Source organism: Amphiura filiformis, chromosome 2 (assembly GCF_039555335.1).
Source record: "Amphiura filiformis chromosome 2, Afil_fr2py, whole genome shotgun sequence".
In the NCBI taxonomy this organism is placed as follows: domain Eukaryota; kingdom Metazoa; phylum Echinodermata; class Ophiuroidea; order Amphilepidida; family Amphiuridae; genus Amphiura; species Amphiura filiformis.
Window position 1 is genome coordinate 57,997,693 of NC_092629.1, and position 24,897 is coordinate 58,022,589.

Sequence of the window (24,897 nt, forward strand, 5' to 3'; positions counted from 1 at the left end):
GATTGTTGTGATTTGATTGTCAGTAACATGCCGAAATGCATGTTTTTGGCTCTTTTTTTCAAGAAATAAGTAAAATAGTGAACTTTTTCTTTCATGTTCATGAATGAATGATTAGGATTGATATGTTTCATTTGGCAGAACTTGATAATATTTTTTAATCCCAAAAGATTAGCACTACATTTTCCAGGTATGGGGAGTAGGTATGTGTGTATTTTTTTTATTTATTTAATCTTTCTTTAACCAGGGTAGCCCCTTACTGATCTCCAAGGGGGCCCTGAGTGACAATTCACAATATACATATACATTGTACAATTTCAGACTACATAGACTTGTTGGGTTGATACTTAGATACTACTAGTCAGTACCTGCAGGCATTTACATGTATTTATGACTGACCCAATCATCCAGGTGCTGTTTGGACATCCATACTCATAGTACACACATGGCCTACATTGATGGCTGAGCTAGGTTACACTAAAATGTTATGATTTTTTTGTTTCTTACAGCTATGACACAGTCTAACCAGCCAATATAGTAAAACATGCAAATAAATATGTGATTGTGTACAGCATCCTATAATTAGACACATGCGAGAATAAACTACCATATTCTATTCGGAATAAAAACCTTGAACGTCTGATGGTATACCCCAGAGGGCAGAATAACCAGCATCCACATTGACACCTTGCGCCGTCATCTCAAAACGAGGTTATAAGCAAAGTGTCAAATGAAAACCTTGAACGTCTGAAGGTGTACCTCAGAGGACAGAGTAACCAGCATCCATATTGACACTTTGTACGGTCATCTCAAAACAAGGTCATATACTAAGTGTAGAATGAAAACCTTGAACGTCTTATAGTGCACCCCAGAAGACAGAATAACCAGCATCCATATTGACACTTTGCACGTCATCTCAAATGAGCTTTTGCTTGCAAAGTGCATGTTGTTGATTTGTACTCCTAACGTATGCTTCAACTACCGCATACGCAAATATACACGATCTGAAACAGAAATGTCCTTTTGCACATGTGTCTTACTTGGATAACCTCATTGGTAGCAAAAGATTACAGATCCGTGCAAAGGGCTCAATTGGATGGTCTACCAGAAGGTGTCAAAGATGATGACTCACTCAAGACCAACAGGTTAGTAAGAGTAGTAAAATTACACATTTTGAGAAACTTTACTATATCGATCTGTAGATAGCTCTAAAAGTACACATAAGAAGATTTTATAAATTACATGATCAGTGCTGCAGAGTTGCACAATATTTCCTGTCTTAGTGGTTTATGCTATCTACTGTAGACAGCACTGAATGCCCATGTTTTCCTATACATATCTATAGTGATAGCAATCATTTCTCATGTAATGAATGTCATGAAGAAGCAGCTCAAAGTGGTGTTTTAAACATTATTTAAATTTAACTCTTAATCAATAAGTAAATGCTAGTTTTATCACCAGAATAGATATCACAGAACCAATGCAGAGCTTGGTAAGTCAGTCATGAAATAATCATGGAAACAAGCAGATAAAAGTGACTAAAACAATGGTATTTTGGAGGGTACTTGTACATCCAACCTCCTATGACAAAGGTTAGGCACGCTTTTGGAAAAGAAATGTTTGCTCATATCTACATACATAAGCCAGGGGTGTATTAAACTAATGGAGACAAGATCAGCTCTTTTATACAAATGTATGTACGTGTTTTGCTATATAGTGATAACAATCATTTCTCATGTATGAATCGGCACAAAGTGAAGTTTTTACATTTATGCCAGTTTTATCAACAGATAAATACATATCACAGACCCAATGCAGATCTTGGTGAGTCATGAAATCATGAAAACAAGCAGATAAATAGTGACTAAAACAATTCTATGCTATTTGGAAGGATATGCTTGTACCTCGCCTACCTCCCATGGCAAAGGTTAGGTGCACTTTTGGGAAAGAAATGTTTGCTCATCTATGAAGTCAGAAGTGCAACTAGCTGAGACGAGAGTAGCCCCTTTTTGGACCCTGTTTACCCATTAGTTCTCAGTTACCATTGGTTACTGGCCTTTACTCCTTTGGAATGACCAAGCGTGCTATGGGTATATATCGTCGGTCGCAACACATAGTGGCGTACGTGCAGGACAAACGCAAAATACATTTCCGAGAAAAACGCGTTTGAAGGATATGATACTAATAACATAGTCAGTACTCCTCCAATATTATCTCTCAGTGGACAGATTACATTTGAAATTGAAGTTAAAGGATTAAACTATTAAACTGTAACTTAAATAGTTAAAAAAGGAAAACTTTTACAGGATATATCTAGCTCCTAAACTTATACGCCACTATGTGAAACGGAAGAATTGGGGGTTTCGGCAGATTTTTTAAGCGTAAGTCGCACGTACGCCACTATGTAAAACGGAAGATTTGGGGGTTTCAGCAGGTTTTTAAATTTTAAGTCGCACGTATGCCACTATGTGAAACGGAAGATTTGGGGTTTTCGGCTCGTTTCTGAAGCGTACGCCACATTATTGGTGGATGATGTGCCTAAATGTCATCAAATCCGATTTTCACCGTTTTGTGAAACGGAAGATATTGCATTCTTACGGGATTGTTAACATAAGTCAATTAATTAATTAACGGTATTTATTAATTAAGTATAGTTGAGCTTTCTTACTTGTATACTTGAAGAACTTGATATATAAGACCATTGGGCAAAATGTCATAAAATTGACCAAAATCACCGTACGCCACTATGTGTTGCGACCGACGATATAATGCAGCTATACTTGTATTATCCTGTTGTATTGTATTTACATGTGGGAACATTTGGTTGAGCTCTCACATTACAAATCTTTATTAAAATATTCTGTATTACATGAATTCCACAGCTACAGAAAACTCTACCTGCCATGCAAGAAAGATAGCATCTTTCAACGCAAACCTGAAAAGTCAACTCTCTACAAGAAAAGCCAATCTACTGAAAGGTCTCAGAGCGAATGGTAAACTGCATCACTGTGAAACTTGATCCTCATTCACCATGTTCGTAACAAAAATGAAACTTTCTACAAGTGGACAAGAAGGTTAGTTAAATATTTCACTTGATGACACCAACATAATAGATCTCCCCTTCAAACAATATATGTTCTTTTATGAGTGAAAGATAACAAAACTACAAGACAATATGTGATGTGTAATAGTCCTTTATTTGATATAATAGCATTTAGCGTCTATCAGTTTGCATTGGTGCAATTTCTCATTATTTACATTATGGTAATATTGATCTGGCGCATTACAACTCTTTGTTAAAATAATATTGTATTGTGTGTATTTCACAGCAACAGAAAACTTTGCCTGCAAGAGAGGGAATCATCTTTCACCACAAATCGTACAAGAAAGCCAATCTACCATCAGGTCTCAAAAGCTAACCGGTAATGAACTGGATCACAAACTCATCATTCGCTACGAAAATGAAGCTTTCTACAAGTAGACAGCAAGGTTAGTTAATAATAGAGCCTACACATAATGACATCAACATTATTAGATAGATCCCCTGAAAACAAAGTGTGAATAATGAGTGAGAGATAACAGAACTGCGAGACTGTTTCTGACGTGATGTCAAACCTTGGTAAATGCATTATTTCATTGTAATAGCATTTGGCATCCATCAGTTTGCAGTGGTGCAATCTGCAATTTCTCATTATTTACATTTAGGTATTTGGTTGATCTGGCGCATTGCAACTCTTTGTTTTATTGTGTGTATTTACAGCAACAGAAAACTCTACCTGCAAGAGATGGTATCATCTTCCACCACAAACCGTACAAGAAAGCAAATCTACATGTACCAGCAGGTCTCAGAAAGCTAACGGTGATGAACTGGATCACAAGCTCCTCATTCGCCACGAAATTGAAGCTTTCTACAAGTGGACAACAAGGTTAGTTAAATAGTACACATAATGCCATCAACATTATTTGGTAGATCTCCCCTGAAAACAAAGTGCATTAATGTGTGAGAGATATCAGAATTTACTACAAGACTATTTCTGATGTGAAACTTTCATAATCCTTTATTTGATGTAATAGTATTTTGCTTCTATCAGTTTTGCAGTGGTGCAGTCTACAATATCTCATTATTTACATCACGGTAATATTTGGTTAATCTAGTGCATTACAACTCCTAATTAAAAGTGCTGCATTTTTACTAATGAAAGATAACAGAACCAGTAAAGACAATCTTACCTCTTCCCAGAGTCCTTTGCAACATGACGCATCACATCATAACAGCAAATGACACTCCTATTACTTTATATATGTTGCATTTCTTTTCCTGTTGAGAATAGACTGGCTAAACATGGTTTGGCAGTCAAGAAATAAACATATTTTGCAACATCTGGATGTGCTTTGTTCATTTAGGTACATTTTGTCACTATTGACCCAGAGAAGATTTATAAGCAGTCCCATGATACAACTGAAACATCCCAGTACTTGAGAACCAGTCTACTAGAAATTTCAATTGAATGAATACAGCTGTCAAAAGCTTGATGATTCTCTGTGTACACTGTGTGATGAACGCCTGCGTGTGCGTAACATGGAAGTAAATCCAACCTTGCCAACTCACTCATGATTGGTTAGTATTTTCATTATTGTATCCATGGTCGTGCGTTCGTGTTGTACTTTGAAATACGCGACATACGAAATCGGTCGCATCGCGTACAGCTGTGTCCATTAAATTGATCATTTTGGTAATTTTCACACTGTTTTTCAGGCTTTTTATCAAAAGTGGACTTGCATCCCTATTATTTCATAGTACCATGGCAGTAGCGTAGCCAGGGGGCAGAGTGCCCCCCCCCTGACAAAAAATGAAAGAGAAAATCAGGAGGGCAAAGGAAAAGAAAAGGGCAAGGAGCCCTTTTCTAGCAAAATTCAGGGCCAAAATAGTGTAAAATACAAAATTTTTCCACGCTACGCGCGCACATTGTAATAATAAAGCCCTTTTTTAGCCGGATAATGGGCGAAAATAGTGTAAAATACCATTTTTTCCACGCTACGCGCGCACATCGTCCCAATAAGGCCCTTTTCGGGTAGCTCGAAGACATACAGTCTCTATGTATTGTATGATGCAACTGCAAGTTTTTTTCGTCTGTGCCCCCAAAATTTTATTTTGCCCCCCCCCCGACCAAGAAAGCTGGCTACGCCCCTGTACCATGGTAGCACTAATGTTTCAGAATACGTCTATATCTGTTTGCATTTTCACAGCTACAGAAAGCTTGCCTGCTGCCAGGAGGTCTTGACTGCTAACATGTGACATCACCTTCCTACATATGAGACAAGGTGAGTAGTAGGCCCCCTAAATCATGACATGAGGCCCTCTTGAACTCCAAATATACTGCTTTTATGACTTATTAGACTCTTATTGGAATTGGCACATTAGGCACCTCCAATTGATTCACCCATTCACCCTCTGAGAAAGATTCAATCTGAATTTTTCACAGAGGGAGGGTGAGTTTCAAATAGAATTGGTTAACATGGTTAATGTGCTAATGCCATTTGAAATTCATAAGATATTTCCAAAATTTTCCACAGGGGTATCGTGGATTTCAACTGGAATAGGCTAAATAACCCATTATAATCTACACCAGTTAAGATTTGCAAACTGGTATCAGGGGCAAATAGTTTTTGGCAAGCCTAGAGGGGGCAAACCATATTTGGCAGGTCGACAGGGAGCAAGAAATTTTGGCAGGCCATTTGGATATTGTTACACAGCCCTAACCATAGTAACACAAGAGTTTCAGAATATTTATGAAATCTGTATTTTAATACCTACAGAAAGCTCAGCTGCCTGCTAGGATGTGAAGATATGTTGACTGGGTTCATTACATCATCACTTCCCTTTGTGACGTCCACAAGAAGGTAAGTAAGATTTTCCTGGGAAGAGATTGCACAGGATCGAATGTACGTACACTGCAAAAACAGTCTGTAGAGCTTAAATGCTTGTAATGTAAATACGCTTACTCAGATTTCAAATTATTAAATATCACATGTTGAATTCACAAACCCATCAAACTCAAAACTTCTTCTTTTAAATATATGTACAAATCAATAAGAAGAAAATTATTTAAATTTATTTATTTAATCCCTGGACAATGTTCTTACAGTTTAACCGGGGTGTTTGTTCCCCTCAGTCAGAACCTGAGGCCACTTTGAACCCTAATAGTATCAACTTTACAAAAAACGTGTAAAAGCTGAATATCAGCGTGTCCAGCATGCCTGGGGGGTACCTCCTCACAGTGGGGGGAAGCTTCCCCCTCTTGGTTACGTCACTGGCCCTTCTTCTTCACTATCTGTACATTGGTTCGCTTCAGATTCAGTAGTGATGTCAATGGCTTTTTCGCAGTTGCACCACAAGAGAGTGTGCCACAAACCGCCCTTGAACGAGTACATATGCTCGGCGCAGTTAACTTATTGCTCACTATTCGATACTGCAGCCAGTGAAATACGCACATACATCACTACCGAACTTGAAGTAAACCAAATTATAGTTTTTCATTGATCCTTTCTTCTTTGCCATCTTCTTTTCTTCTAATTGATTTATAATTTCAGCTTATTTTCTCCTTTCAACAATTAAAGAATACAACTTCTATTTGTCTTATTTGTTACAGGTTGAGTGAAATCACAGATGCTGAGTGAAATGCAGTCTGTTGCTGGAATTCAAATCATCGCAATTCCTGTTATTTATGCATCAACCTGAAATTTAACAAGGTAGATTTGATCACAAATTGTACTCATCGGAATGAACTACCAGAATGCATTCACGCAATGCAAAAGTTCTGAGTCGATCATTTACAACGATAATATTGAGGAAACTAAAAGTGGAAGCTGGACTCAGTTTTCCCACCTACTAGTAGGACGTACGTCATCGAGAACTCACTCATCAATAAAGCAACAGTATGGTCTTTGTTGCCATCATAGTTATGGGAAAAATTGGGGGTATTCGGGTGCTTGCAGATGGTACACGGAAACAATTTTGCGTGATAACCACACTAAAATGCATTGCGTCACTCCTTAAATGCAGCCAGTTTGCATGCCATGAAGCGTGTCTAGTATCGCGCACAAGCACGGAGTAGTTTGGGTGCATTTCGAGCAAAACATGAATACCCCTAATTTTTGCCGCATGTGTGTATCGATAAATATAGCGATTGATCGAGGACAGGTTCTCTGATTTTAATTCTGTGGTTGCCATACACATCCGTAGGCTGGCATCAAGAGTTTTCTGAAAATTAAACAGAGCGCGGAGAGACTCGGACTTTTAAATATTGCAAGGAGACTGTAAGAAATGAGCCCATCGAGTGAAGGTCCATTGATATCCCATAGCGAATTCTGAAAAATGAGTGTCTATAATAGTGTTTTCAGCTTTGCAGTCACGTGACATCCATGTTTTGATACGCATGTGATGCACACGCTAAAATTTGCCGTATGTGGTTCTTTGTGTGTATAAGAATCAACATAAGTGATATGTTATTACTGCAAACACTGGAAAACACGCCAAGCTAAATGTATGTCACTGACTGCATACAAGTAAAAATACTATGATTATGGGATGCAGTAATAGGGAGATCTGTACAAGCCTTGAAGGAGTCTTACTTCCAGGCCAATGAAACCCAAAATAAAATGTATTCCATAAAGAATACGAGAAGATAATTTCGCATGACTTTTATTGGATGCTGTAAAAATCACATGAATATTTGCATGTGAAGATTGACTGTCATAATAGTGCTAGTTATGTATCGCCATATTATACACTGGAAGAAATTCACATGAATATTTGCCTGTGAAGATTGACATTACTATTATAATAGTGCTATAGTTATGTATCGCCATATACACTGGAAGAAGTGTCATTCTCTAGGATATGAACCAGGGACCTGAGAATGAACCTTGAACTTTTGATGTGTGTTATTTCAGACGGCACTATAGAGAGATTTGTTGTGATATCGAATACATGAGTGTTGTATGCATCATATTGATGTATTTCTCATGAGCTCAATGTGCTCTTATATTTGTATGTTTAATATTTCAATAGGTTGTATCAATCTAGCCTTATAAATATAACTTGTTATATTACGAAGCTGATCCTCTGATTATGTTTACCCCTCCCCGTTGCTCTGTTCCTACCAGGAGAGGGAACTAGGATGTGATATCATAGCAACAGGTGTTTGGGTTTAAATAGTCACTATGGACCACATTAGCCTCATCCCAAAGGCATAGTTCAATAACCTCAATTAAACAATCATAGTGTAAAATTTGACCTCAAGTTGAAGAGTATGAGGTTTTGTATCCAAATTTTCAAAGGTCATTCAATGAGTGTACAAATGTATTGGGGTTAAAGAACTGTGCACTAATAGATGAGAATGTTGTGGATCCTAGTGAGTAGGCCTAGTCTATTTCGTGCCAGAGCAAGACCATCGTAAGTGTAGTAGAATGTAATAGCTGCCATTTGCAACATTTCAACAAAATGTACTTTTGATCAATGATACATAAAGAGCCTCAACTATAATTATGTAACTTAGGGTTAGCTTAGAGGTGGCCACCAGACTTGGAATACAGAACATCCACATTTACATAAGGCAGCTATTATATTCTATTGCACTTATGATGGTCTTGCACTCTGCCCATGATTTGAGAAATATATAGTTTCAACCAGAGACAGTAGAGAGAACTGTCTATGTTTTAACTCCCTTTGTCCATAATAAAAGCAACTTTGATCCTAGCGCTTCATCGATCTTTAATAGGTATAACGTTGAACCGATCCTGAGATTTACAAGGGAGGGCTATGATAGGCCTACCTGCAGCCCTGGTTTGGTATAGCGTGTCTTGTCAAAGTTGAAAGTAGGCCTAACGCCATGTTGGATTTTGCAGTGGCAGATTCAAATTGTTGCGTTTACTTTGTTGATCGCCACCGTATGGACAATTCGCCCTTCTGTGCGTGTGTATACACCCCGCGGGATTCCATTAGCGCATGTGATGAGTCGAATCTGCTACTGCAAAATATAACATCGCGTAACTCTCAACTTGAGACGAGACGCAGTATAAAACGATCTAGCTTGAAATTTTGACTTTTTGAGATGAGGCCGAGGCTTATCTTGGTATTTTTTTGAGCTAGAAACAGCTTTGAAAGTATATGAACATGGGTGGTGTGTGTATACTGTACCCAAATCATTCATGATAATGTTTTGTGTTGTGTGTTGCACAAATGCACAGTAATGTCAAATGATTTATAGTTTGTAAACTGTAAGATAATGAACCTTGAACACTGATATATGTTTACTCCATAAAGAATATGGAAAGGTACTTATATATGACTCTAAACTTGGGCTGTAAAAATTGCATGGACATTTACTATTTATGTATACACTGGTAAGATCCATGCAAGTCTTGAGGATGTTTAATATTCTAGTTTATGTATATCACCATTATAACTGGTGAGATCCATGCAAGTCTTGAAGAAGTCTAACATTCTCTAGGCAATGAACCAGGGACCTGAGAACTGTTGAATTGTCTTATTGAAGATGGCACTAAAGTCTTATTCAGATTTCATTTGACAGCTTAACCATCGCGTATACGCGCGCGACGTCAAGCGTGTGCATTGGACCTTGTGCAAATAATACGCGCTGGACGGCTAGCAGTACGCTTAATTTGTAAAAGGGAATCTGACTAAGACTTTATAGAGAATTATCATGATTATTGTGATACATATTTGTGTTGTTAATGTATCATACTTATTGTTGATGCATCACTCATCAGCATGTACTATGTTTCATTTAAAATTATGCTTAAATATATTGTTATAGTTAGTATTTCAAGTTGTAGGGGACCAACCAAAAGATCAATGTAGCCCTATAGGTTCCATAAGTACTTGTTGACAAAGCTGATCCTACATGTTTGCCCCTGCCCTTTTAGAGAGACAACTAGGACCTTGCGCCATGTTACAAAAACGTCTTTGTTCATAGGCCTAGTAGGAACTTCATTGATCTTTTGGTCTGTTCCCTAGATAGAATGTTGCATTTGATCTATTCACATGATACCCATCAGGTATATCAGCAAATCGCTGAATGGGCCATGTTTTTAAAACTGTCACACAAAGTGGTTCATTTTGACAATTTACTAGTGGTTCCATCTTGTCAGTTTGCCCTCCCCCCCCCCCCCCACACGGAGCGGAACCAAACTGGCTGCTAAGGAGACTATACTAACCACAGTGACGTAGACATGATTTCTAACAAATTCCAGCAGCCAGCACCCCCTTCGCTACCTCACTACCCAGCAAACACAAAAACGTTTTAAAAACGTTTTAAAGAAGTTATATTTTGGCTTTTGGTTTAGGTAAAAACGTTTTAATAACATTAAAATGTCGGGTTATATAAAGGTCATGATAACGTTTTAAAACGTTTTGTATGAAACACACTACAACAATATTTTTTAATGTTTTCAAAAAATGTTATTGTAAACTATTTTTGCAAACATTTTTGCCAAATATTGTGTCAATACTTAACATTATGTTAAAATATTTGAACCCAGCAAACACAGAAATGTTCTTAAAATGTTTTTTTCAAAACATTTTAATAACATTAAATGTCAGGTTATATAAAGGTCATGAAAACGTTTTTAAAACGTTATTGAAAATATTTTGGGCAAACATTTTTCGGAAAATATTTTTTCAACCCCAAAATAACATTCTGTTTACAATGTTTTGTATCAAGTTTTCAAGAATGTTTTTGGAATGTTATTAAAACGTTTTTATACCCTTTACATAACCCGACATTTTCTGTAAAACATTTTTGTTTGCTGAGCAGTAGATTATCAAAAAATGTTTTTTAAGGTTATGAAAACGTTTTATACTCTTAAAATACCTTTTATATAACCCGACATTTAAACGTTTTCTGACAACCTTTTATAACCTTTTGCGAATGATGTCGAAAACGTTTTGTGTTTGCTGGGTAACCATGAATGGTGTGTGTATTTGTATTTATAATGTCGACACAGCAATTTTTTTTTTTTTTTATTCGGGTTTTGACAACCCTGGATAACCTAAGAAAGCCTCTATTGAAGCTTATTTCCATTGGGGTCCATTTGAACACCGGGACGGGTTGGGAACAGTCAGGGGTTAACACCCTACTCTTTTCGAAACTGGCTGCGAGATACATGTACAGGTATGGCCGAAGGACGGAGTACTTTCATGATTCATTTCCCCAATTCTAAATGAACCATGGGGAGAGCGGAAGTCTGAATTTAATCTACAGAAGTTGCCAATTAATTTCAGACTTTTTTTTCCAAGTCAATATCCCAGCAAATCGCCACCGCCGGGAATCGAACCTGGGACCTCATGCACTAAAGGCAAGTACCCTAACCATTGCGCCACGCTCTCCCTGTTTTCTTTTTACAAACATGAGTTGAGTGACATAAGGGCACAAAGCATAATCGATGAAGTCGTATAAACATAACTAGTTTTGTTTATAGCTGTCCCTTCCATCATCGCCTGTTACGAAACCAGTGGGCCAAAATAATGTAGATGTTTTATAAGCGTATAGGAGAAACATAATCAACCTTTTTTTATTTCCCCACCCCCCCCCCCTCCACCTAACAAACTAGTTTTGTTCATAGGGCTTCATCAATCTTTTGGTTTGGCCCCTAATATGTAAAGACGGTGCAAGTACCTTAACCATGTTCATAATTATTAAATGTGATAACGATACAATTCAGCAAATTCTTTCAGCAGTGTCCGTCTGCTGTTTCTGATTATCACGTAAAAGGAACTATGTCAGTCACACAATGTTACGCAGCTTGACCAGCGAATGAGGTGCCGATGTGATGATGACGTGATTCAATTAGCCAATCAGAACCCCACTCCAGTGTTTATGCCATAAACAGCGTCAAATCGGCAGACCACTGAAAGACCATGCTGAAAATTATAGTCATGATAGTGTAAACATGGTAAATAGTAGTTTATAAACATGCATGATGTTTGCAGGGCTATATGCCAAATTTTAATGAGGAGGCAATAAGGAATTTTGTTTATAAATATCTTTTTGTATGTACTTAAAAGAATCCTGATTAACGTGTTTATTTGCATATTCTACTTCTGTGTACATGTACATATGCGTGACCCAAGATGTTCACTATACACCCCTTAAATGAGATTAATTTCACCAGGCCACCATAATCGGTCCTAACAAGTAATGATACAAAACAAGCTTTTGATTATGTTAACATTTTTGAACTTGTTGCCTGAACTACTGTGCCTCAAACAAGCTAAGCATGTTAAACTTTCTTTTTAATGAGTGGCTTTTAACCCTTGAATGTATAACAAAGTTACTCGCCTGCTTACAAAACCACCACTTTTAAATCATAATCTTGATCACGCATAATTATATGTACATTGCATTTTTTGAGTCGCCTATTATGTTGATAAAAATATAGGCTTTGGTCTGGTGATATGTATATGCTATGTCCTATTGAATTGATATGCCTAATGTGTAAATAATCATGAGTGATTCAAGTGTAAATGTATGTGACCAATGATAATGTAAATAAGAAAAGAGCTCAGTACTTATAAATTAAACATCATGATGAGTATGTAATTACAGATGTAATTCATGTCAATTATGATGACATGACAAAAAAGATGCTGAGCTGTAATTTTCTTAAGAAGGCAGTCCCAAATATGACAAATTTAGTGACCCTCTATCTTGGGCTGAACACTTATGACCCCTTCCCCCATACACACACACGAACACATCGGTGTCAAACGATGATGAACAACAATGAAACATGATTGAATCCCAAATGGATATCACTATGGTTTATTCATTGTAGTATTATTATAATAATGATGAATATTCATGAGTGATATGTTAATAATTACATATAATTGTTCCATTTACCTTTTCGGTAAATCCCATCAGCCTTTGCGATAGTCCGTATACATTCCTCGAGTCAGTAAAGTGAAATCAGATTTTGAGATTTTCTCAAAAACTTTCTTAAAATGTATACTTTATTACATTTATAAAAACAATATCTAAATTACTGATTTCAGAAATGTATACAGACTAAAGTAGACCTGAGATGTCGTCATTTGACGCAACGCCGATGCGTACATTGTTACTGCGCACTTCATGGCTTTGAAATGCGCAGTAGCAATGTTCACTAAACAAATGTGCGCATCGGCGTGATGTCAAATGACGACAGCTCAGGTCTACTCGCAAAAACTTGTATGGGATTTACCGAAAAAATTAATTAAGACACTTAATTAGATAGATATTCATGGGCGATATGTTAATAATCATACCTATGATGTCAACAAATTGTATGTAATTATGATGGATATTGCTCAGTTAACGAGCTGTGATGTGGTTTTTTGGTTTTGATTTGTTTTTAGTGTTTGCAGCACTAGATTTTATGAATCTGATTTAATTTGTTTTTATTGAAAATTATGTGACCACTGACCAGTTACATGAAAAAGGTGGACTACTTTTCAAGATAATATAGATCTAAATGTATGAAAAAGTAAAGAACTTCAAAAGAAATTGCGACATATGTTCACTTATAAAAATAAATGCTTTGATCAATTTTGAAAAGTGATGTGTTCCAAACTAAAGCTTATAAATTTCTTCTTAACATATCTCTCATGTCATTTTCTTGCACAGTCCATCCTTTTGATGCAATTGGTCACAGTATATATGCTATAAATATAATTTTGGTGTTATTTTATTGGTGTTTTATATCAAAAAAATGCAAATGTCGAAAAATACGAGTTGTTTCTTGCTTTGTTGAAGCAGCTCACAAGTAAATATTAAAGGGACTTTTAAAGATACGTCGAAGACCAAACAAATTTGTAACATTTTCTGAAGTACCTTACTATGATTGATAAATTGGACAAAATTTGCATTGGAATTCCTTATCTCTCTAGACATGAAGCTTATAAAATTCTACAAAATGCAGTGTCTTGCCTATTCATTGTAGGGGTTAGTTACTACATTACTTAGGGCGTGTTCTAAAAGTGCAAAAAAATTACAAATGTGGGGAATAATAGAGTTTGTGATTGCTGAATATAGAAATTAATGTTTAACCAATATTGATATTTATTAGATGTACTAATATTAGATATTGATGGAACAAACTTATTGCAAAATACTATGAATTGTTGTGTTTAGGCACAAGCATTTTAGCTCACAAAGCATACTGAATGAGCTCTTGTATGATTTGTCCTCCTGTTTGTCTTCCTCCACTTGTGTCTCCTCCTTTTCACTCATATATTTTCTCTACTACTTTCTTCTGTTTACTTCACCTCTTCATTGTTCTTTCCCTTTGTACTTGTTTTCTCTTCTACCTTTTCTTCATCATCTCCTTCTTTTTCTATGTCCATGAATTCTAACAATACTACACTTCTTATTCTTGTTCTTCTTTTCTATAGCTTTGTTTACTTCATCTTCTACTTCAAATTCTTCCTCCATTTCATTTTCTACTAATATTTTTTTTCTAAGTCTTCTCCCATCATCTTTCTTCTCCTCAATCCTTTTCCGAACAATGGGAGCACATAGTTGTACTGTACTGGATAAGGAAGCATGTTTTGTGATGCCACATCTTCTTTTTTTATCCTAATCCCAACAGTTGCTCTGAAGATGGCACTCGCTAGTTCCGAAAGCTCAGCCCTCTCAAAAGGACTTCTCTAGGGAAAGATCAAATCTTACTCATGTTTACCGACCTAGAGTACCAAGTAATTTCAAATCGTCCCAACAATATAGTTCAACACAATTCCCAACCTCTCACCCACTAACTCACTCATCAGTCTGTTTCACCATAGACCATTTATGGTTTCACCCACTGCTGTGAAGCCCTCCTTCAGCATTTTCTATCTTTTCTGTTCCTTGCCACTGCTGCCTAAGGTGTTGTACTCAAGGTGGTGATGTCTGTCTTTTTTGTCTTCCTCTCCTCCTGTTTCCAGTCTTTGGCTGCCATTCTGTGAGTCTCATTGTTCACTTGTTATCTAACTGCAATCATATTCCCAACCCTACAACCTAACCCATTTCCAACCATATGATTTCAATTCCAACCACTGTGAATTCCAACATAGTTCCCTCCAGCATCTATTTCTATTCCTTGTCTCTGCTGACTAAGCTGATGATGTCATCCCTCCAACATCTTTTTTTTCTTCCTCTCCTCCTGTTTCTAGTCTTTGGCTGCCATTCTGTGTATCTTTGTTCACCTGCTATCTAACCGCTAACTTTAACCATATTTCTAACCCTACAACCTAACCCAATTCCAACCATATAATACACCCAACTAATACCCTAACCCTACGATCTAAACTAACACCCTCTTTATACAATGTTATAATTCTATTGTTTCAGAGTGGCAGCCCATATTCTCTCTTTATAGTACCAACAGTGTGCTTTGTGAGCTGTTATTGTTGCACATTGGTATAGCTTGGTATACATACTGGTGTAGGGTGTGTGTGTGTGGGAGGAGGATTTGTGGTGGGGGTGCGGGGGTGTGTGTTTGGGTGGGGGTGTGTGTGTGTGTTATGACGTTATAGATACGGTGGATGTATGATTAAAAGTGGTGTACATGTGTGCAAGTCTTTTTATGTGGTTATTAATGTGGTGAGTGTGTGATATTGGATATTAAAGTGGTGTTTTATGTGGAGTGTGGTCTTAAGTAGATGTATGTTTTCCAGGGTATAAACCGTTATTGTTTGCAACATAAAAATATATAAATCTGCAGAAAGCAATTTATATTATTTGCAATGAGTTTGTTTCATTCCTGGTGGAGGTGTAAATATCACAGGTTTATTGTGTGACTATATCTGATCTAATCAGACCAAAGATGGCAATAGTGAAATTTAGATACATGTGTTAAATAGGTTGTTAAACCAATACTACCAATATGATAAGGATGCACTTGTGGAATTGATGCTGAAATAACTCAATATTCAAGATTGCTTTCTTTGGCCTGGTTAGATCAGGTCACATTACATATTGTATGTGAATCTTGTATCTCAAAAGTCGTGACCAACCGGTCGGACATAAGTCACTTATTACCAGACCTTACGTCAGACAGCGCTATTGCCGATGTAAGGTCCGGAAATAAGTGACTTGTGTCCGAACGTGTGGACACGACTATAGAAGACTTATTAAAGACTGGCAAGACAGTAAGCTGAATGTGGTAATATTGTTTCATTGCTTTATAAATATATTTCTTTAATAACGTACAAAACACAAATAGATGTGTATGGTGTCAAATTGTTGTCTTTGCTTCTTTGAAATATACAGACATATGACACAACATAAACAAATATGACACAAACACACGTGTACCCCTACATAATCAGATCTCACACCACCAAATCAGAGTCCCATAGAGATATGCGCTAAATTTGCCTTAAGAAAACGTCATTTTTTCTTCACAGGAGCGACTTAGTTTTAAGGGACAGCTATGATGGTTGAAATCAGCCGTTGACTGATCCCTCTGGCTGGGAAAAAATATAGGTTGACCGTCATTATTTTTTACGACTGGCCCTCGAAGTCTACGATGTCTGGGAATTGCCTATTTTACAGGCAAAACCATGCCAGTGTTTCTGTAAAGAAAAGGCTGCTTAAAATTATTAAAAGTTATTTGATCTCGCCCATCTGTGGTACACTTGCAGGAAATAATATTACTAATCATGACCAATCCAAATTTGGCTAAAATTATGCAAATTTCTGCTCATTTTAATGCTTAAATTGAGTGAATTAGGGCGCACAACGATATAATTCTATTTGGTGGTGTGAAATCATCAGAGTTTTGCCTGAATTTTGTCCTGAGACGACATTCTGCTACTTTGGTAACAATGGAAATTACACACATGTTTGGTGGGGATGTTAGCTATGAAAGACAGTTAAAGGTTAGTGGACCATTTCATGAGCTTTGTCCTTTTAGTGTTATTATATAAGATTCTCATTGCAGTATGAAGAATGAAATAAGAAAAAATAATTAAGCTCTCCTGTTGTTGGATATGATTACAGCCATACGTGCCCTAGCAGCATTCCCCCGTTCATTTCCTGGACCATTATAGTCTGGTACTTCCACATCAACTAATGGACGCTCAGGCCTGAGATGAGGCTCCTTGATGACTTTGTACGGTGTCTGATCTCCGCCAAACTCCCCTTTATAATTCATATCCCCAAATTTTAGTTTTCCCCCTTTTGCGAAATGCTTTCCCCTTTTCAAATATTTCCCCCTTTTAACTTTCCCCGTTTTCAAATAATTCCCCCCTTTTCGACTTTCCCCCCTTTTCGACTTTCCCCCTTTTCAAATAGTTTCCCCCTTTTCGACTTTCCCCCTTTTCAAATAGTTTCCCCCTTTTCGACTTGCCCCCTTTTCAAATAGTTTCTCCCCTTTTCGACTTGCCCCCTTTTCAAACTTTGTAGTTTCTCCTTTTCTACTTTCCCCTTTTCAAATAGTTTCCCCCTTTTCGACTTTCCCCTTTTCATATAGTTTCCCCTTTTCGAATCCCCCTTTTCAAATAGTTTCCCCTTTTTTAATTTCCCTTTTCAAATAGTTTCCCCGTTTTCAATTACCCCTTTACAAATAATACCCCTTTTATTTTCACCCATTTTGTAAAATTAATAGTTCCCCTTTTTACAAATAATCCCTTTTAACTTTCCTCCCGCTTTTCACAAATAGGTTCCCATTTTAAATAGTTTCTCCTTTTTAAATAATACTCCTTTTTGTTTTTAATACTCCCTTTTGTTTGGGTACTCCCCGTTTTCCGTGCGTAGGCTTTACCAGTAAGCCTAGACCCTGGAGAGTACCGTGCACTCACTAGAGCTCATTTCGCTACATCCATTATTGGAAAGGCGTTCTACATGAATTTGGATACCAACGTAGGTAGATTTATAGCCTGTTGTGCAAGCGCCGCTAAATTCAATGGGTTAGGGATCCGTCAACTTTTATGCACGTTTATAGAGGGGCTGTACAAAGAGCAAATCCGATATGATTGATAAACCAAATGATGTTCAGAATGTTAAACGGGTGAAATGGCATGCATAAATATTTATGCTGGTCAAATTCATAGCAATGATGTTTGAAAGTCTGTGAAGAACTTGTCTATAAACAGGCATATGTCAGAGACAACAAACAACTGGCTGCCATTGTTACAGAAGCCTAGATAATAAGAATTGTTTGTGCTATATAATTATTCAAAAGGTTTTTTTTAAAAGTTAGCACCAAAGTTTAAAACAAGCGGTCTTAACAGTGAAATGACAATAAAAGCATACATTTATAAAACGGGCCTGGACAAAATGGGCATTGCATATTTATGACAAGTGTGGCTGTGTGATTTTATGCAACTTTATTTTTAAGCCAGTTCCGAGTAATTTTCGCTATTCTTTGTTTGTCAACAATCCCGTTAACAATAAAATGTGCTTTCTAATCAAAGGCTCTATGGCGTATATTCAATTGACCAGACAAATGAACCAGGGACTTCGGTCAGTGGTGCACGCCTCAAAAATCCAAAAAGAATTAGTAGGCCCTATATGTTAGATGAAGAATTAAGTAGCAATTAAGGGGGTACTACACCTCTGCCCAATTTTGTGCCTATTTTTTTTTTTTTTTTCAAAAATTATAGCACATTGGTGACAAGTAAGATATATATATTATAGGGGCAAGGACTACAACTACTGCACTGGAAATTTTATTTCAGCACAGCCAACAGTTGTGGAGTTACAGTCAAAAATGAGGGAAAACCAATATTTGATCAATAAATCAATAACTACTTGCTTTGTGTTGCTGTATTTTCAGTACAGTAGTTGTAGTCCTTGCCCCTATAATATACATATCTTACTTGTCACCAATGTGCTATAATTTTTGAGAAAATTGCAAAAATAGGCGCAAAATTGGACAGGGGTGTAGTACCCCCTTAAGCCTAGTCTTTTTGCTGAACCATGAAATGGTATCAGCCTATATGAGTGTATGTTACTTACTTGCTTACTTACTTGCTTACTTACTTACCTACTTACTTACTTACTTACTTACTTACTTACTTACTTACTTACTTACTTACTTACTTACTTACTTACTTACTTGCTTACTTACTACCTACTTACTTACTTACTTACTTACTTACTTACTTACGTACTTACTTACTTACTTACTTACTTACTTACCAACCATTTGGTCTAAAATGGACATATCTTTAAATGCCACGAAGGTATGAACCCCCAAGTGGTGTCAAATAAAAGAGAAAGAAGTAAAGAATATAATAAAAATATTTCCTAAAATCAGAGGTCATCCAAGGGGTCACAGGGGTCAAAAAATGTCATTTTAACCAAAAATGCTCCAATCGAGCTGAAATTTATATGCAATGATGCTTATGACATTCTAAACATGTTTAAAATATTTTAATATTCACTTAAGGTCATTAAGGGGTCATAAAGGGGTCAAAGGTCAAGTTGTCAAAAATGCTCCAATTGAGCTGATATTTAAATGCCATTTAAATGCCAATCACGTGCTTTCAACGTGTAGGCCGGACCTATTTCAATATCGAAGTACATGGGACGTGAATGCACGGTACTATAGATGGTCCGTGCCTACTGGTAAAGCCTACGCATCGTGAAAAGGGAATAAAAAAGGGAGTAAAAAAAAGGGAATAAAAAAATAAGAGAGAAACTATTAATGGGGGAAAAATCTGTAAAATGGTATTATGTAAAAGGTGAAAAGAAAATTCGAAAAGGGGGGAAACTATGTGAAAAGGGGAAATTCGGAAAGGGGGAAACTATATGAAAAGGGGGAAATTCGAAAAGGGGGATACTATATGAAAAGGGGAAATTCGAAAAGGGGGGAAACTATATGAAAAGGGGGAAATTCGAAAAGGGGGACACTATATGAAAAGGGGGAAATTCGAAAAGGGGAAACTATATGAAAAGGGGAAATTCGAAAGGGGGAACTATATGAAAAGGGGGAAATTCGAAAATGGGGAAACTATATGAAAAGGGGGAAATTCGAAAATGGGAAACTATATGAAAAGGGGAAAGTCGAAAAGGGGAACTATTTGAAAAGGGGAAAGTCGAAAGGGGGAACTATTTGAAAAGGGGAAAGTCGAAAAGGGGGGAACTATTTGAAAAGGGGGAAAGTTAAAAGGGGGAAATATTTGAAAAAGGGGAAAACTGAAAATTTGGGGAGATGAATTATAAAAGGGGGTTTGGCGGAGATCAGACACCGTAACTTTGGCTATTTGGAATAGCACGGAGCAAGCTACTATCACTCTGCAGGCGCGATCTGGTGCCATCCTTATGCACGGGAACTTCTGCTTGATCTACCCATTGACTTGCTCAATAACTACACGTCCCTTCCTGTGTGCTCTGAAAGAGAATAATGAAAAGGCATGTCTATATTAGTGACATTGATTTAATGTAATACAAGTGCAGGGTATGATAGGTTAATTCATGCCCCCAGTAAGTATCTTGGCAGTGGCGGCACCAGGAATTTTTTCGGAAGGGGGGGGGGGCGGGCAAAGTGAATTTCAGGGAGGGCAAAATCTACAAATTTTGCGCAAATTTGCTGCAAAATGTGGGAATTTACGTAATTTAGGGTTTTTTTTCTTCAAAAGTGGGGGGATGGCAAACTGGGGGGGAAGAAAACTTGCCCCCCCCCCCCCGTAGCACCGCCACTGTATCTTAGGCCGGACTTACTTTCTCGGGACCCCGACTTACTATCTCGGGGTCCAAGTTGATATTTCAGTGCTCTGAGTTACTATCTCAGGACCCAGAGAAGTAAGTTAGGCTGGTCCGAGATATTAACTTGGAGTCCTAATAGTAATTAACTTGGGCCCAGAGATAATAACTTGGAAGTCCAAGATCGGATCCGATATAGTTGGACAGGGCCCCGAGTCTGGAGACCCGATTAACTTGAGACCCGAGATAGTAACTTGGACCCCAAGATACTAAGGAACCGTTCACAAACACTTGTTAGGGGCCTGATGCAAAAGGGGCCCTGAAAAAAAATTACCACAATTTTTCATGGGAAAATTTAGTTTATATGCTTTTTATGGGGTTGATCCATAATTTTCATGTCAAAAGGTCTGAAAAGTGGAGGGGGCGAAATATTTTCGCGATGAATTTTTTTTGCATCAGCCCCCCAACAAGTGTTTGTGAACACTGTTCACTGAACAGTCCCTATGTCCGACCCCATATTACTATCCGGGGGTCCGATTTACTATCTGGCTGCCCCAAGTTAATATCTAGGGCATTCAGTTACCATGGTTACTCGCAAGTTATTATCTTGGGCTCAAGTTACTTTTGGGGCTATCTCTCCTCTCCGCAAAAAAATGGGAGTTGAGTTGCCGCGAGTTGATCATTCACTTATTCGATTTACCACACATCCTCTTCTAGCTTCTTCTATGTCATGTGCCCTGAAAGAGAATTTCTTCCATTGACATATGATATGACATGTATTTTAGATTAGTGCTAAATAAAATCAGCCCGACTATGATATAAAATTGGGTCGATTGAGCCCATGTTTATTGGTCTCGCTATGAGTTTAAAAAAAATTGGACGAGTCGTAGTAGAGACCAATATTTTAAAACTCATAGCGAGACCAATAAATATTGGGCTTAAGCATCCAATTTTATCATTATTATGTGTTGGCTCCAATATTTTCACAAACTTGGATTCATCAAAACATAATAATGTCCAAATATGGGGGATGATTGTATGACCCACCACCCCTTATCAAAATTTTGGGAGGGTGATTCAGAAGTTCCCCCACACCCCCTGGGATTTACGTCTATGATTGTCAGTGGCGTACTAGTGTGGGACATCACACTGGGGAACCGACCATGATGGGGAGGGGGAATGGGAGGGCCTCCGGGTCTGCGGATGAGGGGGCAGGCACAAGCCTTTTTCGGCAATTTTCCTGTGGTATTTTTAAAAATTTCAGATCGATTGGGAAGGGGGGCTTATGCTGTCCCTATAACTCTACGCCACTGATGATTGTGCATAACATTTATTACGCTTACAGTATTTGAAAAATAATTATAGACATAAACACCACTGACGTGAGAGTGGCTTTTTAGATAAAAGGTTTATTTTATAGATGAAATGAATATATTTAGTTCAAAAGGGCCCAGTAGGCCTATTCCTACTAGGAAGTCATATAAACGAATATGACCCCCCCCCTGTGAAAAATCTCTGTCAACATTGCATAGCAGTTTGTGTCCGTGTGCAGATGCTAAATTATTGGGGGGGCAATGGCGCCTGCATGGCCTAAGTTATTGGGGAGGGGGTACTTACCAATAGCCACCAAAATTTTGGAGCCCCCCCGCCCCTCCGGAGCCACTGGTGTTTTATTCTTTTTAGACCTATCACGTTATAATTATTATGATATGAGACCGCCGACGCAGTTGTAACAACATGAAATCTGATATGACATACACCGCTTGAATGTTTCGTTTCTCAAGATTATTACGTTGGGGAGACTGTAGTGAGCCATCATACGTTGGAATTGAGAGAAGAAAACTTTTTAATGATTGTGATTGCACGAAAGTTTAGATGTCCGTGAATAGTCAAGAGAGGGTGCTTTAAATGTCTTCCTTTTCTCAGGCGGTATAGGACACGCGACATGTGACATACTAGGCTGATGAAACTACAAGGCTGACAGCCCGTTCAAAATACACGATCATAATTACAAATTGAAAAACAATGTATACATCAGTGGAACACTTTATCATACCCAAAAGGTTTTAGAATAAATAAATTATTTGCTTTGACACCACAAACCATATTTTGTTTGTGAATATTTCATAATTAGGCCTATACGTGTTAATTCAATGGCGATGTCAAAAATGGTGACATCGCATCCGAGACCTTCCTGCCTTTTCACGTATCTTGGTACAATTCAGGCTTCATTGCGTGTGTGAAGCAACAAACATGAAAAAAAAACCTTTAATAGAGGCCTACTTTAGGGCAAAAGATTTGTCTCATTGCTGTTTATTGATGCGGAGGGGGTATCTATCTATATCAAAATCATGCCTTGCTTTAATTAAACTTTGACAACGCTACTCTATTTAAGATTAAACCGAGTGTGGCAAGTAAATTTTGCCATCATGCATTGTACCCGGTCGAAATAAAGTGACCATAGTGCGTCTATTATGACTATTAAATTGGAATATTTGATTTCTAGGGTCATTATTTTATACAAAGCTACAATGTACATCTTCCCCAACAGTTATTATTTTTAAGAATAAACGATCTTTTACCTGTTGTATCCTTTCTCCACAGCTGTAGCGGGATCCGCAAATGGAGTCATTAGCCAGTGACTCTGTGCATAGCCGGAGTCCCCCAAGAGCACACTGCAAAAACAAGTGTTTATATTTAAACACCATATTGTGTTTATTAGAGCAACACTTAATAAACACATAATTCATGTTAATGGTCTAACACTAATGTTCATAAATTAACACTTGTTATATAACAAACATTAGTGTTTGTAATATAACACCAAGTGTTAATTTATGAACATTAGTGTTAGAACCATTAACATTAGTGTTAGACCATTAACATGAATTATGTGTTTATTAAGTGTTGCTCTAATAAACACAATATGGTGTTTAAATATAAACACTTGTTTTTGCAGTGTTATTCCTCTTCCATCCAGCTCCCCTCTCTGATACGCCTGACCTATATCACTGTTCTGAATGATTCTAGAGTCATGTGTGCTCCCTGGCCAACGTGCTACCACATTAATGATGTGGTATTTGGCGTCTGAGATGAGTTGAATATTGATGCTATGAAATCCTTTCCTATTTACATATACATGTTCATTCTCCCCATAGGGGCATGAGTCCAGTCTGACATGAGTACAGTCTACTGCTCCTATCACTCGTGGAAAGCTACATAGGGCGTAAAACTCTGCTTGCTTGGCTGCAATCTCTTCATCTGTAGTAGGCCATACAATGTGGTCGTCTCTCAATTCCACTAAGGTGTCTGTCACTACCTTGATCACTCTACAAACGGTTGATTCCGAGACACCGTGATGGTCTGATCCACTTGTGTATACCGACCCCGAACCATAGAATCTCGGGGCAATGAAGACTTGAAGCCGTGAATTTACTTCATGACTTCTCAAAGTTTGTCTCCTTTGGTCTAGTTCTGGCACTAGTATGTTTAGCACGTACATCATACCGGCCCGTGTGAATCGGTAACGTTTATACATCTTGTTGTCATCGTATAAATCAAATGGATTGGTACGATCACGGAACACTCTTTCTCTCTTTAATGCTCTCGCGTTGATGATGTACATCAAATGGGCAGCCATTTTGATGTACGTTTAATTTGGGGCCGAAATATGTTTTGTATGCCTATTTGGAGCGAAATTATACTTACCATACTTACCATACAGAGTTTACGAAGCTTCGTTGGACTTACGTCTAGTATAATGTCTTCGTAACTTTTCTTAACTTACGAAGGGTATTTAAGAAAGAGTCACCCTTCGTAAAAGTTTAGTGAAATGGAAATTACGAAGCGTCGTAACTTTACGTCGGATTTTGCAAGTTACGAACGATTTCGGGACTTACGAAGTGAGTTACGAAGGGTTAGGAGTTTAGTGAAATGGACATGTTAATGTTATTAAAACGTTTTTACCTAAACAAAAAGCCAAAATATAACTTATTTAAAGCGTTTTTGTGTTTGCTGGGTAAATCAACAAAGCAAAGTACGACATAAAGTCATATTATGACTTTATGTCCTCCATCCCATAGAACTGCATTTTGTTAAACGGCCAAAATAAAGAAGGGTTTCTTTCACTTTAGGCCCTACCTTGCGATGGACAGAAACCCTTCTCGACAGTTATTACTTGTATAGTATTATTTCAGCATTTTGAGTA

General features: G+C 37.5%; 3 protein-coding genes across 16 annotated transcripts in view; 2 read left to right on the top strand and 1 right to left on the bottom strand.

Annotated features, from left to right (window-relative positions):
• The window catches only part of LOC140146443 (uncharacterized), a 122,663-nt gene that overhangs the window by 50,491 nt on the left and 47,275 nt on the right, over positions 1 to 24,897 (top strand). For 2 of the 12 annotated variants that reach the window (XM_072168298.1, XM_072168297.1), the window contains one exon: positions 507 to 2,620. The exons of 8 other annotated variants lie outside the window; for them this stretch is intronic. The gene's annotated coding sequence lies outside the window, so the exon portion shown is untranslated. Of the gene's footprint in view, positions 1 to 506; positions 2,621 to 24,897 lie in introns of those variants that run through there. 2 more of the 12 variants (XR_011858236.1, XR_011858237.1) reach the window with 2 other exon arrangements.
• Positions 2,737 to 8,750, top strand: LOC140146453 (uncharacterized). Of its 3 annotated transcripts, none has more exons than XM_072168311.1 (7): positions 2,737 to 3,071; positions 3,327 to 3,486; positions 3,758 to 3,923; positions 4,402 to 4,615; positions 5,245 to 5,319; positions 5,815 to 5,898; positions 6,648 to 8,750. In XM_072168311.1, the coding sequence occupies exons 2-4, from the start codon at positions 3,423 to 3,425 to the stop codon at positions 4,475 to 4,477; spliced, it is 306 nt and encodes a 101-aa protein (XP_072024412.1). In that variant the 5' UTR covers positions 2,737 to 3,071; positions 3,327 to 3,422; the 3' UTR covers positions 4,478 to 4,615; positions 5,245 to 5,319; positions 5,815 to 5,898; positions 6,648 to 8,750. The 3 variants fall into 3 exon arrangements, with proteins under 3 accessions (XP_072024412.1, XP_072024413.1, XP_072024414.1); XM_072168312.1 differs by having other exon boundaries at positions 3,333 to 3,486; XM_072168313.1 differs by lacking the exon at positions 4,402 to 4,615.
• On the bottom strand, positions 19,690 to 24,330 carry LOC140171690 (putative nuclease HARBI1). The gene is given in 4 exon segments (XM_072194987.1): positions 19,690 to 19,705; positions 20,235 to 20,378; positions 23,273 to 23,365; positions 23,636 to 24,330. Coding segments are annotated over 4 exon segments (948 nt in total).